A 16,072-nucleotide genomic window follows, 5' to 3' on the forward strand; every position below is an offset into this window, starting at 1 on the left:
ATTAGGAACACAAATTTCCGATTTGATATTAAGTATCTGGATTGCATGACTTTTTGCATCATTCTGGGAGCTTCATTGATCAGCATTTTCAGCCACGTCAGACATCCGCGTTGGTTGAGCCTCGTGGTGTATGATATCATATTTGTTATGGCTGACGTCATTTTTCACCAATCACAAAGCTTCAGGCCTTCGGCCACAGGACACATCCAGCTACATGAGACGAACCGACGACGCCCTGGATCATTTTTCGTCGGCGCCTGCCGGACATCTACTTTGTCTCTCCGAGCGATCGTCCTGCCCGGTCCCGCCGGTCAACACAACTCCGACAGATTTCTCCGGCATCCGTCTGAGAGACAACCTACCGTAGAAGAAGCAGCCTTACTTTGAGACAACATGTGGGAGAAACTTCTTTTCTGTTTCTGCGCCGTCATGGCCTGCATCGCGGGGAGTGCGGCAGGTGAGTTTACGTACCAAACTTTATCTCTGACTTGTACGGCCAGGATGAGCACAAAATGATAGTATACTCCGCAATGTCTTAAGAGGGTAACTTTTAGTACCCAGTCCACACAACAGCATATAAACATATTGAAATCCACATGGAATCTATGCCGAAATTTTTGGCAAAGTAAAATTGCAAAGATAATTGATTACAGAGAAGCTAAATGCCTACCAAATATGCAGTTCCAATTTGAAGTAATTATCAGAGCAATTATGAGCCCGTAATTTTTTTAAAGCCGAGTTGGTTTTAAAACCTTGCACACACTTCCAACACTCCTGGCTGAATTTTGATAATTTTGATTGCGCAAACTACACAAAAATAATCGGGTAATGAGAATAGTGTTGTTTGAATGACTTTGACTGCAATTTTTTTCCAATGGTATTAGTACATTCTACTATAGTTAGTAGGGCCAGAAATATCGAACTGCTTTGCATGTATTATTTCATAACCCCAATTCTTTTGGGTAAGGTTTATTGCATTGGTGTAATTTGATGACATGTGTTGCATGTGTATGACTATGCTCAAGCTATCTCAACCAATACTATGGCAATAGTCGTTTGAGGGTGCAAACGATGAAAATAAGATTTTCTACGACAGAGGGACTCCATCAAATTTAGAGACCAGCTAAACATCGATAACTCAAGTTAACTCCACATCCCCACCATATTTTCATTTAGCGTCGCAGTTAACATCTTCAGCCACCGTAGTGAAAAGCGTAGAAAAAGTGTATGCTCTGCCATGTATGAGTGAGGAATGAGTGCAAAGACACACCTTAAATCTTTTTACCTCTAAACTTAAGTTCATGGTGAATAAACATGCGTTCCAGAATTCCAATTCTAGTAGTACAATTCCAAAAGACTGTGAACTTGTCTGTGCGTCTTGTTTTAAAACAATATGCGTTGGAGTGTACAGATAGTGGTAAACTCAAATGAGTTTTCATCAAAGGCTTCACAACGCCCCAAATATCAAAGGTATTAATAAGTTACGTCCATTGTCAGTTACTATAGACCATCCCACCATAGCAGGTTTAAGGATATTAAACTGTTTTTATACAAATACTTGTCTGTGTGTATCATTTCATGAACCTAATTCGTCTGGGTACAGCCTGTAGGTGTAAGGAGATTAAACCGATTTGATGAAACATGTTGTCTGTGTATTATTATACTCTAGCTTTCTCGACCAATGGTCGTTTCCGGGTACAAATGAGGAAAACTGATCTCTTCTGCTGGACGAGTTTTAGAGACCCCACACATACACACCAATAATTAGGAATCGATAACTCACGTTTACTTAACATCCTCACCATGTCCTAGTTAAAATCCCCAACCACCGTAGCGAAATGGACAAGTATCTTGTTCTGTCATGTATTAATGGGGAATCATAACAGCTTGAGGACAAAGTGAAATCTTCTAAATATCTTTTACCACTGAACTGAAGTCAGCTGGTCCACGGTGAATAAATCTAATTTGCTTTCAACAGACCGTGAATTTGCCTGTGTTTTATTTCCTTTAAAGGCAATATGTGTTTGAGGGTACAAATAATGGTAAAGTCAAGTGCGTTTTGCTGAAAGACACCACAACTCCTCAAAAATCAAAGGTAAGTTGTGTACATTAACAAAAAGAAAAGTCCCTTCCACCATGACAAGCAGGTCCAAGGATATTAAACTGTTTTGAAACACATACTTGTCTGTGTGCATTATTTCATAAACCCAATCCTAATGGGTACCGTACAGTCTGTAGCTGTAAGGCGATTAAACCAATTTGATGAAACATGTTGTCTGTGTATTATTATACTCTAGCTATCTCGACCAATGGTCGTTTCAAGGTGCAAATGATGCAAACTTAGCTCTTCATATCTGCTGGATGAGTTTTAAGACCCCATTGTTACATACACACCAATAGATAGGCATCGGCAACTCATGTTTACTCAGCATCATCACCATGTATCCTTAGTGTCATAGTTTGGGACAAAGTGAAATCGTCTAAATATCTTTTACCACTGAACTGACGTCAGCTGGTCCACGGTGAATAAATCTACTTTGCTTTCAGACCGTGAAAGGCAATATGCGTTTGAGGGTACAAATAATGGTAAACTCAAGTGAGTTTTGCTGAAAGGCACCTCAACTCCTTAAACATCAAAGGTATGTTGTGCACATTACCAATAAGAATAGTCCCCGTCTCTGACCACTTTCACCCTAAATGTGTCCAGTACTCCCTCTTCTCTTTAGTCTACTGATCAAATAGTGGTGACCTCTGACCCCCACATGTCAATTATTGCCGACCCATCGGCAGTTGTATATTACCGGAAGAAGAAGAAGAGAAGTCCCTTCCACCATGGCTAGCAGGCCCAAGGATATTAAACTGTTTTGAAACACATACTTGTCTGTGTGCATTATGTCATTAACCCAATCCTTCTGGGTACCGTACAGTTTGTAGGTGTAAGGCGATTAAAGTGATTTGATAAAACATGTTGTCTGTGTATTATTATACTTATACTATCTAGATCACTGGTGCTGGATGACAAAAGAGAACAATTTGGCCGAATAGGGACAAATAAATCGCCATGGGAATTCAGTCAGTCTTTGTCTATCCGCCGGTCGGTCAACTCACTCCTAAGTCTTATAGCGACCCCTTTCTATCTCCAATGGATGTGCACTTGTTCTCATCTTTAACATGCGGCGGATCTTTCATCAAACTCCCCAGCATCTCTCCTGGGCCCTACATGTACATAAAATCAGGAGTAAAATGGCAAGCACAGTAGCATCATTAAGAAAATACAAAAACTTCTTTCACGGGTTGAATATCGTAAAAACTAAACTTTTCACCAGTTGTGATGACCCACTTTCTAAGCTTGGATGGCAAACTGTAAAAGAGAGAATGTTCACCAGTGCTATCTGTGCTTTCCATATTAAAGCTGCTTACAGTCAAACAACCACAAGTCATATATGACAGGGTCAGAACCACCAACATCTCACACCACCACAACACAAGACTGTCACACAAAGGGTGTTTCATACTACCCAAACCCAGAACCAAACCTCTCACCAGGCCGTTCCTTTACAGATGCACAAAGACATACAACTCACTACCAAGCAACTCCATATCAACAAACAGAATTCAAAAACAGACTGGAGTAAACAAAACAGCATCACTGAGTATGTGGTGGTAGTATGATAAAATAGTTTTTGTTGTACAGTGTATAACGTTACATATTAGTACATACTACACCAGTCCGTCTTTTCTTTAACATATGTACATATATTCTTATTGTCTAATGTAGGGTGGTTAGAAAGAATGACCGCGGAATTGTCTATTATTTCTTAAAGATATGTTGTGGCCAGATACTAGATGGAGCCAAGCTAACGTGCGCGCGCGCGTGAGTGTGTGTTTTTATTGTTACTTTCGTGTCCTTATGATTGTTTGATGTTGGTGACGTCCTCACTACAGCACCTAGGATTGCCAAGGACCAAACGACAAACCATCATCGTTCCAAGAGAGCTGCTCAGGCAGCAATCGCCAAGTTTGCCGGAGAGGCTGCCATGGACATCGGCGGGAAGGTCGTGGACGCGCTGGGAGACAGGATCGCGGAGGCAGTGGTGGAGAACCACCAGGAGAAAGTGGTGTCAGGTCTGGAGGAGTACTTCTCCGGCCAGTTCGACCGGGCAGACGAGGAGTTTGACAAAGTGCTATCACGTGGCGGGGACCTCCTTTCCGGCGTGGGCTCAGATTTGAAAGAGGTTTGTACTTCGTGCTACATCGAGGATATCATATGTTGTATCAAATGACATCAACGGCAAGCAAAATCATGTCATACCTCGGCCGCGATAAAGTCCGATACGGGTGCTCCGGGTGCTCCGGCCCGGGTACCCGGGTGAACAAAGATCTTTATTGTACATTTTCGCCCAAACAAGCTAAGTACAGGTCACACAAAGACAAAACATGTATATAGACGTATCACAGCTCTAGAACAACACGGACGTTCGGCTTCTTCTCGCTTATTGGTAATGGTGAAAATGTAGGACTGTAAATATGAATCTGTCAGTGCTACTCATACGTATAAAGTGAGGGAATTGCTTTCTATATAACTAAATAGAGTATTTCTATCATTATCATGCATATTACAATATTCATCTTCTACCGTCTTTAAGTTACAAAATTGACACACTCTTTGTTGAGAGCACGCTTCTCGGGGGGTGGGGGTGAAAGTATCGACTGTTTGAAATTGATCCGGTTTCAGTCAGGAGCTGCATCACAGTACAATCCCAGCACAATAAACCATAATATAACTCGATGTAATGAATTAATCTTTGATATGAATTCATGTTGAACATATTCTGCTGGTTAAGGTCCAGAATATCATTACCCTTTTGGACACACTCAGTAAGTTATTGCAAAGGTAACATTTTTTGGACAAATTCAAAATCATTCAGTATTTTTGGATGTGGCTCAGCTATAAGACTGAAATTGCATTTGGTTGTTCTCATGATGTTCAGGCTAAACTGACCATGATTAACGGCAGAGGCTCGAACACCGGGGACACCTTCTCACCACCTGACCAGGAGATCCGCATGGAGTTTGAGCATGTTGATGACAGGTTAGTCGCTAGTCTAATAAGATGCTGTCTAGTCGCACTTGCTGTAGGTTGTAGGTGGCAGGTAAAGTCTCCCACTACTCTTCCATTCATTTTCTAAGGTCGGCTTGTACACATAGGTAAGTTATCCATAAATATATGATGAAGTTATCAGCTTTTATCGCTTTCTCGTAGCGACGAGGGCACCACTGACGGGATCACCCCGATTTCCTACCCGATGGGTCTGGGGTCTGTTCTCATGAACGGCTGCTTTGGCACCAACTATTCAACCGGAGATCCCTGTTACGAGGCTTTCGTGCCGATAGAGGCTTGTGCTGTAAGTATGGACTGAACCAATTGGCAATGTCGATCGATATAACCATATCCATATCTAAATGTTTCTATCGCTATCTATCTATCTATCTATGTATATATAGAGAGAGTGAGATACATGTAACTACTCACACACACACACAAACACACACACACAAAGACACACACACACACACACAAACACACACACACACAAAGACACACACCCATGGCCATGCATTACCAGCCCAAGACTATCAAAAGTATTGATATACGGTATATGTTACATTTAGTATACGAAACGTACATAGGTAATAAGTAGTGCTTTATTTGTACTCCGCTCACAGAATATCATTGACGGAGCAACTTTCCTGGGTGTTGGGTTTGACGGCCGAGGTGAATATTCAACCGACTCCAGGAAGAAGAGCCTCATTCAGCGATCCTGCAATGGTCTACAGGGGTAGGTTTGTTTTTCTTGACGACAAAGGTACCCTTGTACGATTTCTCTCCAAGTAATATTGTTCAAATGTTATCGTCATTCTTGTGCAGAAACTCATCTGCTAAAGGGGCTCAAAATCTTTGACTCTTAAGTGCAAGTTTTACGAGTACAATTGACACAAGATTCTTGACACGTATCTTACGTTTGAAGACTTTCTTCTAAGTTGGATTGCTATTTCATGGTGTCTTCTCCGTAGCTTCACTTATTTCATCCCCTTTTTAGCGCAGACAAGTGTAATTTCACGTCGCCAGCATGTTTCGTAACGCGGTGGTGCCTCACGCCACATTTCATTTTCAGTGTCCTTGACGTAAATGTTACTTCATCCTAGATACAAGGAGTTCCACGTTCCCGACACCATGACCGTACAAGGCATCTACAACACCGACGTGGAGACCTACAGCTTCACCTCCGTGGAGGAATACAGGCAGTATCTGGAGACCAAGTCTTCTGTGACGACTGCTACGGCCATGTTCCAACAAGAGATGAACAAGGTCCAAGGTCATCTAGCCAAAAGCGGCGTATTTGGGCTGTTTTATTCCGTAGGCGTGGGCTTCGGCGTCCAATGGGGAAGCGACTCTGAAGCATCTGCATTGTCAGCAAATTCCGCAGCTTCTGCCGATCTAAGTGAGGGCACCACCCAAACGTTCGTAGCCATGCTGGAGCTTAACGTTTACAGGTGGGTAGCTCTTTCCACTCTGCTGCCCGGGGATGTAACTGGCCCCTCCCCGTAGAGTTTGTGCTCCTCCTGCCATAAGACGAGGGAAGAAGTTACAGAAAGTAGTAACACCAATGGTAGGCCAAGATTCTGGTCAAGCCTATGATGCCGACCGGATGTTGGTTGGGCTGCTATAAGCAAGATCTAATCAGGCTAGTTCCTTCCAGCATACCGGGAATATTATAGGCAAGTATAATGGACAATACCCGTGTTTTAATGGCAGATTAACAATACACAGATTACCAGTACAACTTGTGTCTCCTAATCAACAAATCACTTCCAACCAAACACAGATATATCAATGTCAAACGTGCTATCTAACTAGGTACGAGATCTTTTTGGACTTTGTCACACCGGAAGACTTGAACCTGGCTTTCCTGAGGGATTTCCTGGGACTACCTTCAACATACTTTGCCATTGGAGCAGACAGGGAGTTCCGTAAGTGCAGTATATCTTACCAAAAGGACATATTCAAGCTGTACTGTGATGGCTCAAGGATTATTCTAACGTTGTTTCGAAATTTGGTGCCTCCGTTGTCCTTTTGAGGTGATAATTATGGTTTTTTATTCAAATTTTAGCCACACAATGAGTGCACGCACTATCTTAGTCTTTTGACCTTAATTTATTAATGTATCCATAATTGAAGCTGTACAACTCTATAATATCGATGAAATGGGGGCAAGGTAACATAAGCGACAAGGTAGGGAGATTGGAGAATAGACAAGGACAGCAGCTGCCAGAATAATACCTTATGTTGAGTTATGTCATGCCATTCCTCCCGTTCAGAAAACTTCCTCTTGCGCTGGGGAACACATTACATCACTTCCGCCAAGTTCGGCGGGCAGCTGAAGATCGTCAAGGTCAAAGAAGCCACCGAGGAAGACAATCAAAGTACTTTCGCTCAGGCTGCCCAGGCTGACTTCAAGCAGCTCTTCAGTACCTACACATCCGTCCAAACACAGATCAAGTCCAGCAGCTGGTGGCACGATCAGGACTTCAAGACTGACTCACAGCTTTCTTCTGGCTCGTCATCAGCAGATTCAGCTTCACAAGAGTCTCTAAGAGACCAAGCAGCCAGGTGAGTTTCTACTCCTATTTCACCCCTTCGTGTCTTTGTTCTAGCCGGTCATTGTCTGAGAGTGTGTGCAATCACAGGAGTCTGTATGATTTATTGATTGATTGAAAACATTCCTTTCACGTTGGTCCTGTTAAAAGCACACTACGTTGAAGCCTTTTGGAATAGCTGCTTCAGTTAAAATAATTTTGCCGGTGTAGTTCAGGTGGGAACAACTTTGTTGTATTTCTGCTGTATTTTCTGCCAATAATGTTAGCCTGGTCCTGTTCGTGGTCATGCGAAGCTTGTTCAATATCATCAGTGATCTTTGCTAACGGAACGTTGCATTTTACAGGGTAACGACGGACTACAGCAACGAGTTCATGATTGTGCAGGGAGGGAACCAGCAGATCGCAGCCGCCATCACCGAGTTCTACACGACTGCATTCGGATCCGAGCTCAAAAGTTGGCTGGACTCCATCGAGGAGTTCCCGAAAGCCTTTGAGTTCACCATGGCGCTGATCACGGACCTCTTCGACATGAACTTCGACCTACTCTTCCCCCATGGTCTTTTGGATTACGGCTGCTTCGGAAGGTACGTTATGGGTAGACTAGTATACGCATCAAACATTTGGTAAACATAAAATAAAGTATAGGCCTACAACAGTTTGGCAAATCTCTCATCGGAGTCTTCGAATGAAAAGATTCCCGCAAAATGACGAGGTATATCATCTGACCAAATATAACATGGCGTTTATCAGTATCCATGTAATAGGGCCTTCGCACAGAAACCGAATCAGTAGGAGTCCAGGAGAAGCCGCCGGAATGAAGAATTTGCAAAATTTTCGGGTGGAATTCAAAATGGACCTAATACCTATTCACACAAGAGGCGGAGTGAGGCGGAATGCCATCTGGATGAAAATTCTTGTATTTTCCTGGGTATTCGTATAACATTCTAGAAATTCTCACTGCATACCAGATATTTGTGTTCATTCTTGTGGCAGGCCGGTTCTCCATCAAATGAGATCAGAATGTTTCGAATAATGTTGGGATTCCTTCGAATGCGGTCGTACTGCAGTTAGAATAGTCAGAATACACTTTGTATGCCATTCAATATTTCTCCACCTCAAATGTACCTCGAAATTTTTTAGCACGACAAAAACATTCGAGACGGCCACAAGAATAGGCACAAATATTTGAAATGCAGTAAGAATTTGTAGAATGCACTACGATTTCCCAGGAAAATGCAAAGAATTTTATTCAGACGGCATTCCGGCTCATTCCGGTTCTCATGTGAAGGGAATAAATATAAGGTCCATTTGGAATTCCCACCCGAATGTGGCACGGATTTTGCAAATTCTTCATTCTGGTTGGTACTGCTTGATTCCTGCTATTTCCGTTTCAGCGTGAAAGCCCTATTGTGCATGCACTCCTCAGAAAGAATCCGATGATGTTTACAAAATACACAATATCTAATACAAACAAAACCTTCCATGCCTCCTCCTGTTCATGCCTGTCGTTGCCCTACAGTAAGGACCTTAGTGTAGACGACAAAGGTCGGAGATATTACGTCGAAGACTCGGAGGATCCCAACACGTCACAGCAACACGCGAACATCCGCTTCTGCAACTTTGACACGCAGGAGAGGTTCACGGAGAGCGTGACCAACCGGAGGCTGGCCCTCGAGCGGGCCATCGCCGTGTATCTGGAAGAGGTAAACTGAATTTCTAACAGTGATCAATCTTAATGAAAGCACATGTCACGCCAGATGCCATACTAAAGCATACCATATAATGATTTCAGTAAATAATATTCATATCACGAAGCTGATGTATCACACAGAAGGGCGGTTATACTGGCTAGACAGATGCAGATATCTAAATATCTAATGATGTCTAATCATCATATCTTTTCATGAAATGAAAATCACATCTTATCTTTTCATTCTTTTTTTCTTTCCAGCTCTTCTTCTCTTCTTTCTTCTGCCCTTGTTCCCTCTTTCATTCTTTCTAGTTTACTTTTCAGTCCAGCTGTTTTCTGAATCTCCATCCGACACACTGTAGATTTCTACGTTTTAACGGCAGGCAGGCACACAGACAGTCGGGCAGGCAGGCAGTCAGACAGACAGGCAGGCACACACTGACAGACAGGCAGACACACAGACAGTCAGACTGTCAAACAGGAAGACAGGCAGTCAGACAGACACACAGGCAGACAGACACATAGACAGACAGACATACAACCGTGAGACAGGCAGGCAGACAGACAGCCACTCAGACAGGCAGACAGACGGGAGGGCAGATAGGCAGGCAAGCAGAAAGTCAGACACACAGGCAGGCAGGCAGACAGACAGACAGGCAGGCAAAGATACAGACATAGACAGACAGACAGGCAGACAGACAAGCAGACAGGCAGACAGACAGACGGACAGACGAACAGACAAGCAGACAGACAGGCAGTCAGACAGGCACACAGGCAGTCAGTCAGACAGGGAGGTAGACAGACGGACAGGCAGAAAGACAGACAGACAGACAGGCAGGCAGACAGACAGACGGACAGGTAGACAGGCAGACAGAGCCATTAATTCTACCCATCCGTCATTTTGTACATAGGAAGGTTGTTCTTTCTTTGTTCCTTTTCGTTCCGTTGATTGAGTCTTGTATCTGCAGGGTCCGTTCGTCAGCGCCGACTTCTCCATCCCTGCCGGAGAGCCCGGATGTGAGACCTCCGAGCTGGCACTCCTTCATGACTCCAACGTGGGAGCTCCTCGCTGGCAGGACATGATCAGCGGAGGAGAGTTCAACGTCATCTTCGACCTGCCTGCCGACATCCCCAACTTCCTGGTGTCCAAGTACGCTGTCCGTGTGAAGTACGTGAAGCACAGGTGGCTGACCATGAGAGACGGGGTTCACCCGCACACATATGACGGACACAGGAACGGCAACAGTGGCGACATCACCTGGAACAAGGTACCGCTGCATTCACAATTATGTTCCACTGCAGGGAGCACATAGCTTCATTTGAACGTACATGTACATTTGTAACAAATGTATATAGCCTATATATTCATTTCTGTATATAGCCCTTGGGCTACACATTTGTGCAAGCCACTACAACTGGGGGCTAGTCCACTGGAAGTGATGTGTGTTTAAACTCCCATACTCTTCCTCATTAGTGCTGAGTACTAAGCAGAGAAAGCAGCATGTACCATTTTAAACTCTTTGGTAGGACTCGACCGGGGAAGAACTCGCGACCTACCGAATGCAAGGCGAACACTCCATCCACCCGGTCATTGCACACAGACGGTTTGGTTTTACCAGACTCTATTGGAATCCGGAAGAATAGTAGAAATTGTCCAAATACATTGAATGGCATTCTAGAGAAGTTAGCCTAAAATAGGAGTACAGTTTGTAAGTTTACGATCCGTTTTATGGACAAGAACTGTAAGAAGCAGAAAAGACTCGAGTTAGTCAATGGAGAGGTTCCTCCTCAGTAGTGAAGAAACCATTGCATGATGATGGCAAGATGATGATGATGTCACAGATGATGATGATGATGTCAGTCTCTAAAAGGATGCAAACTATATCACCGGGCATGTTCAGGTCGATCGTGTCGATCCTTCGTTTAATGATGGAGTCTGATATAGAGACTTGATATAGAGAAGTTTGTCTCTATCAGACCCCATCATCAGACGAAGGAACAGCTCAGCTCGACCTGAACATGTCTAGTGATATATATACATATGTATAATGAGCATCTTTTACATTTCAGACACGAGCAATAAGTGTCATCCAATAGACCCAAATCTTTCGCGAGTTTCAAACACTATCCGAATATTTGAGACACGTTACAACAGACGTGCATGTTGTGTACATGTATTCTTCATCCAATACTGATTGTTCCATCCCGTGTGGCCACAGATTAGCGTGGGAGGCTTGGTGATGACGTATGACCAGGATACAGGGCTGTTCACCGTGACTCCAGAAGACTTCGAGGCGTCCTCGCGGGTTATTCCGGACCTGCCCGACTGGATCAACGACATGCCGGTGGCCAGGGCAGAGTACAAGTCGCTGCTGCGGCACCTCAGTGATACCGGGGGGTGGGTAACTCGTCATTGTACTGTTCGTGATCGAATATAACGGTGTCATCTTGGCTCATCACTTATGTCTAATTGATGCCATACACCGTTAATTGTGAACTAGTACTGTTATATCTATTTGAGAATTCCTCAATTCTTTTAAGGTAGCAATTGATGTCGTACCTGCCAACGTTTCGGCATTCTACTTACTAACTTCATCGGGGTACCTTTGGCAGCTTGCCACTATGGAGTACTGATCAAGCGTGGGCGTCTATTTTCAACTTTGTTGATGACCTCTAGCTGTCTGTCTGCGTCATCCATGTGTAGGATATCATGTACATGTAGCGCTAGTTTACCTTTATCCGCGGGGCAACCTATATCCCTTGTATTTAAAAACATGATATTCAGGGATATCAAGTCGACGGATGTTTGTTTTAAATTGCAATACATGTATTTGAAAAGTATTGCTGTATGAAACCACCATATGTTGGCTTGATATCCCTAAATATCCCGATTTTAGATACAACGGATATAGGTTACCCCGCGTATAAAGGTGAACTAACGTTACATCAGTCCTGTTGCTAACAAAGCTTATTTCCTACCTCTACAGTGTTTAGTACAGAAAGCCATTATCAAGTGTCAATTCGAACATCGATCAGTGGTGTCATTCAGCAAAGCAATGTTTCTTTTTTTACAGTTTGGATAGAGGGCTAGTACCTTGCAACCTGAGGTGGTCCAACGCCCACCGTATTGACGCGACCGACGGCGGCAAGTGCATCCACTTCACGGCGGCGTCAGAGGGAGACATCTTCGTGGTGTTCGCCAGCATTCCCCGCGACCACGAGTCCTGGCTGTCCGTGCAAATCTCTCCGGACGGCGTCGCTATGTACAAGGTCAGTAAAACGAAGCACATGTTAGCTTGTACTTTCCATCAATAGGTTAAATGTACACTAGTTTTGCCTGACTTTGTTATCAACAGGTGCATGTTCCTCGCCAACACTGGAGCGTTCTTTGATATCGACGTTTTACCAGTTAATACTAAATAATAGAAATAAAAGAAGATTTCCAAGCCTATCACAACCTTCCATTTCAAAGCTCTGCTGCACTGCTCAACGTTAAATGCTTGTCTTGGTGTTCCAACTCTATGCCTTAGACTGAATTCGGCATTTTAATTCAGAAGATGCTGTGTTCTGTTTGTTACCTCATCTCATAAACGTGAAGAACTCAATTTTTTATATCTACAAATACTGAGAAGATTTGGAGAATTTCACATATACAATCGTCCATTCCCCTGTCCAGTCACTGCGCCTGGTGACCAGCCAGCTGGAACGTGCGGCCAAGGGTCTAGGAACAGCCACGCTGTACCAGTCCTACTTCGTCTGTATCAAGGACGACGTGGAGGCAGGAACAACAACTGTGCAGTACGGAAAGACACCGGACAGCGAGGTCAGCTTCTGTCGTTTTCATAAATACGTTGTTGTTGCTTTTTGCTAAAGAAACTGATAAAAGCTCCTTGTTTTTACAGAGCAAAAATACTGACAGAAATGTCATGACATGTCATGTCATGTTTAGCAAATGCTAACAAATGTTTGGTGGTTGTTCATGTACTAATTCAAGTCACTAGCTACCCTATAGTTCCTTTTCTTGTAGTAAAATGCAGGCATGCGAAGTTGAGACATAAGGAATTTTACTTTTTTTTGTTATATGCTTAACTTGAATGTACTGCAATTGAATACCACAGTTGTGGGTAGCCACAATACAGATATCTACCCTCCAATGTAAAACATGGAGGTACATACTGATGCGCGCTTTAGCCAGTAATCAATTGTTTTGGAAACGACTGTGTCCACAGGAGCGGATTGTGGTTTGGATGGACCATCAGTTTGACCAGGTCCTCTCCCTCCATTACTACTCCTTCGGGAGCGGCGCTCATCCTGTCAAGATCATGCGGGTGTCTCAATCCGACCAGCCTGGCGACGACTTCATCGCCTGTGGCGCTGGGCTGGAGAAATCCGGAGGGAGATGTGTGCCCAGAAACGGTAGGTATAACCATGGACGTTATATATATATATAACGTTCTTGGTACAATTTGTCTCTGTTGTGGTCGACATTCATATCTTCAGAGCAATACGATGTATAGTCTTAAATGCGCAGTGCAATGTGAACTCTCGAAGTTCCGACCGCCACAAGGAACAACAACAACGGCAACAGCAACAAAACACGGTATCATCGAGGCCTTCTCAAAAATGTCTTGAACACATGGATGGTTGAAGTGTGTAGAATTCAGGAATTACTGATATAGACCATACAACATAAATAGATCATTTAAAGTACATATATACGGCGGCCTTAGCTTTTAGGGTACCTGACTTAACTATTTTAGATTAAAAGCTCATATACACTTATCTCTCGTACTTTTTCGTTCAAATTTGATATCACACGACTTTTGTACACATTACTTAGTAAGCTGTGTGGAAACCATTTCCTCATTTGCGTGTCTCTTTCCTGTTCCTACAGACTAAATGACCCGCTGGTCCACTCCTGAGGAATGCTGACTTCTCCTTGTCACTTTTCTGAGTAGTCCTAGTCCCCAATAATGTACCCTTGGAGTGGCTGACATTCCCCTCGAGGACATCAGACGACAGTTTAGTTTCTTTACATGACAGTATACACAAAACTGCAGACAGCCCGGAATACTTTCCTACACAGAGTTTAATGTAGGGAATCCAGCCCATAGGATCTAGGAAAAAATGCTTGTCTCATCAACAGAAAAAAAACACACTACATATTGAATTTCGATAAAAACACGGCCAATGTTTGAAAGTTGAAGGAACGTAATACAGAACAGAACCTTAGGAACTACAGGAGAAGGAAACTTGCCGCAGTGGCAGTATCGAACAACGTTTTGTGCCCGATATCTATTCTAAGGAGTACAACAACAGCTGCAATGCAATGCTGACAAAATGGGTCGAATTTGCTACAAGGTATTTACTTGAATCATTTACTTGAATCAAACGTTACATCAAATCTTATCATCGGCATTATGACAAATATAGATCTAAAAGTGCTAAATGATAATTAAAATCAAATATGAGATCATCAGGCATTTAACCAAAATGGGTTGACAACTAATTAATATTCTGAAAAAAGACACACACGACCCAAGACAGCATTGTAGCTAGTGATATTTAGAATGAAGGTTTCTCTAATTTGCTAGTCGGCGACACGGTTACTCCATGACAACATACTTGTTTGACAACACGTCACCGTATGGCCCATTTGTAGTTCTCAGGCCTACCTGCGTTTTAACCATGGTAATTAGTAGATTTAGAACATCAAACCTTAGACTTGATGATGTATTCCTAAGCACACTCGCTGCCGTACATGATGATATTACAGGTAACTGTTATAGAGAGTAACCTCAAGAGGAGTTTTGTTAGCATATCCATCATAAAGAGACCTTTCTCATCGTCATTGTTATGGTTAGAACGCTGGTAGTTTACACCTGATAAGGATCGATTATGTGTATTTAAGATTTTTGCTCGAAAAATTATGGGATCTTATGGTCAGAACTATATGCATTTGTGACCAAAATATATAAAGTTGGTCCAGGACAGCACTTTCCATTGAAACAGCACTTTCCGTTAGACCAGCTTTTGTCTTCTACAAATATATTCTATGTAACACTTTGACAAAGAAACGTAGCTTTGATTTTTCCAAAGTATTAGGTTCAAGGCTGTCATGGTGTCTTATAGATACTTAAACGCTGACGACCGATAGGTTATCAATATAATAAACCTAGTATGGAAGTGCTTTTTAATAAGTTGATTTTATCAGTAGCCCGCAGATCGCACTTATGACTTTTTGAGCTTCGTTAAAGAATATATCATTTATGGATTATGACTTATCTTTCAAATAGTTGAAATAAAGGTGCAGCTGTTGTTTTATTTATTGCCTCCCATGTTTCCCTTCGAGTTTCATGGTGCCTAATTATTACATGAAAATCTTATTATATTCTTCTGGCCTACCTCCCAACACCAACGACTTCTTCTTCTAGTAACAGAACACAGTTGCATACGAAACATTCTTACCAAAGTAGACATGTTAAACGTCATTTGTCTGTAAACTCATAGGCAATAGCTTAGTACTGAAAAATAAAGAACTAAAGAAATTACGCTTTGAGTTCGACGAGGGGGAGGGGGAGTGAGTGAGTGAGTGAGTGAGTGAGTGAGTGAGTGAGTGAGTGAGTGAGTGAGAAAGAGCAAACATGGTCTGCAGTATGTGATACAGTAAATGGCGCAGGTTTGGCAGCGTGGCGCAGTGGCAGCATATTCGGCTCGAGACCG

At 43.0% G+C, this 16,072-nt stretch overlaps 1 protein-coding gene across 1 annotated transcript; it reads left to right on the forward strand.

Annotated features, from left to right (window-relative positions):
- The first annotated feature begins 260 nt into the window (after positions 1 to 260).
- Positions 261 to 15,670, forward strand: LOC118425679. Its single transcript, XM_035834711.1, has 16 exons — positions 261 to 457; positions 3,946 to 4,235; positions 4,992 to 5,092; positions 5,264 to 5,405; positions 5,728 to 5,840; positions 6,208 to 6,555; positions 6,920 to 7,032; positions 7,381 to 7,672; positions 8,004 to 8,243; positions 9,179 to 9,362; positions 10,318 to 10,617; positions 11,569 to 11,747; positions 12,424 to 12,619; positions 13,026 to 13,172; positions 13,579 to 13,765; positions 14,244 to 15,670. Exons 1-16 carry the CDS (start codon positions 394 to 396, stop codon positions 14,246 to 14,248), a joined length of 2,901 nt encoding a protein of 966 aa, XP_035690604.1. The 5' UTR covers positions 261 to 393; the 3' UTR covers positions 14,249 to 15,670.
- The last annotated feature ends 402 nt before the right edge of the window (positions 15,671 to 16,072 follow it).

The sequence above is a fragment of the Branchiostoma floridae genome, chromosome 11 (assembly GCF_000003815.2).
Source record: "Branchiostoma floridae strain S238N-H82 chromosome 11, Bfl_VNyyK, whole genome shotgun sequence".
Classification (NCBI taxonomy): Eukaryota; Metazoa; Chordata; class Leptocardii; order Amphioxiformes; family Branchiostomatidae; genus Branchiostoma; species Branchiostoma floridae.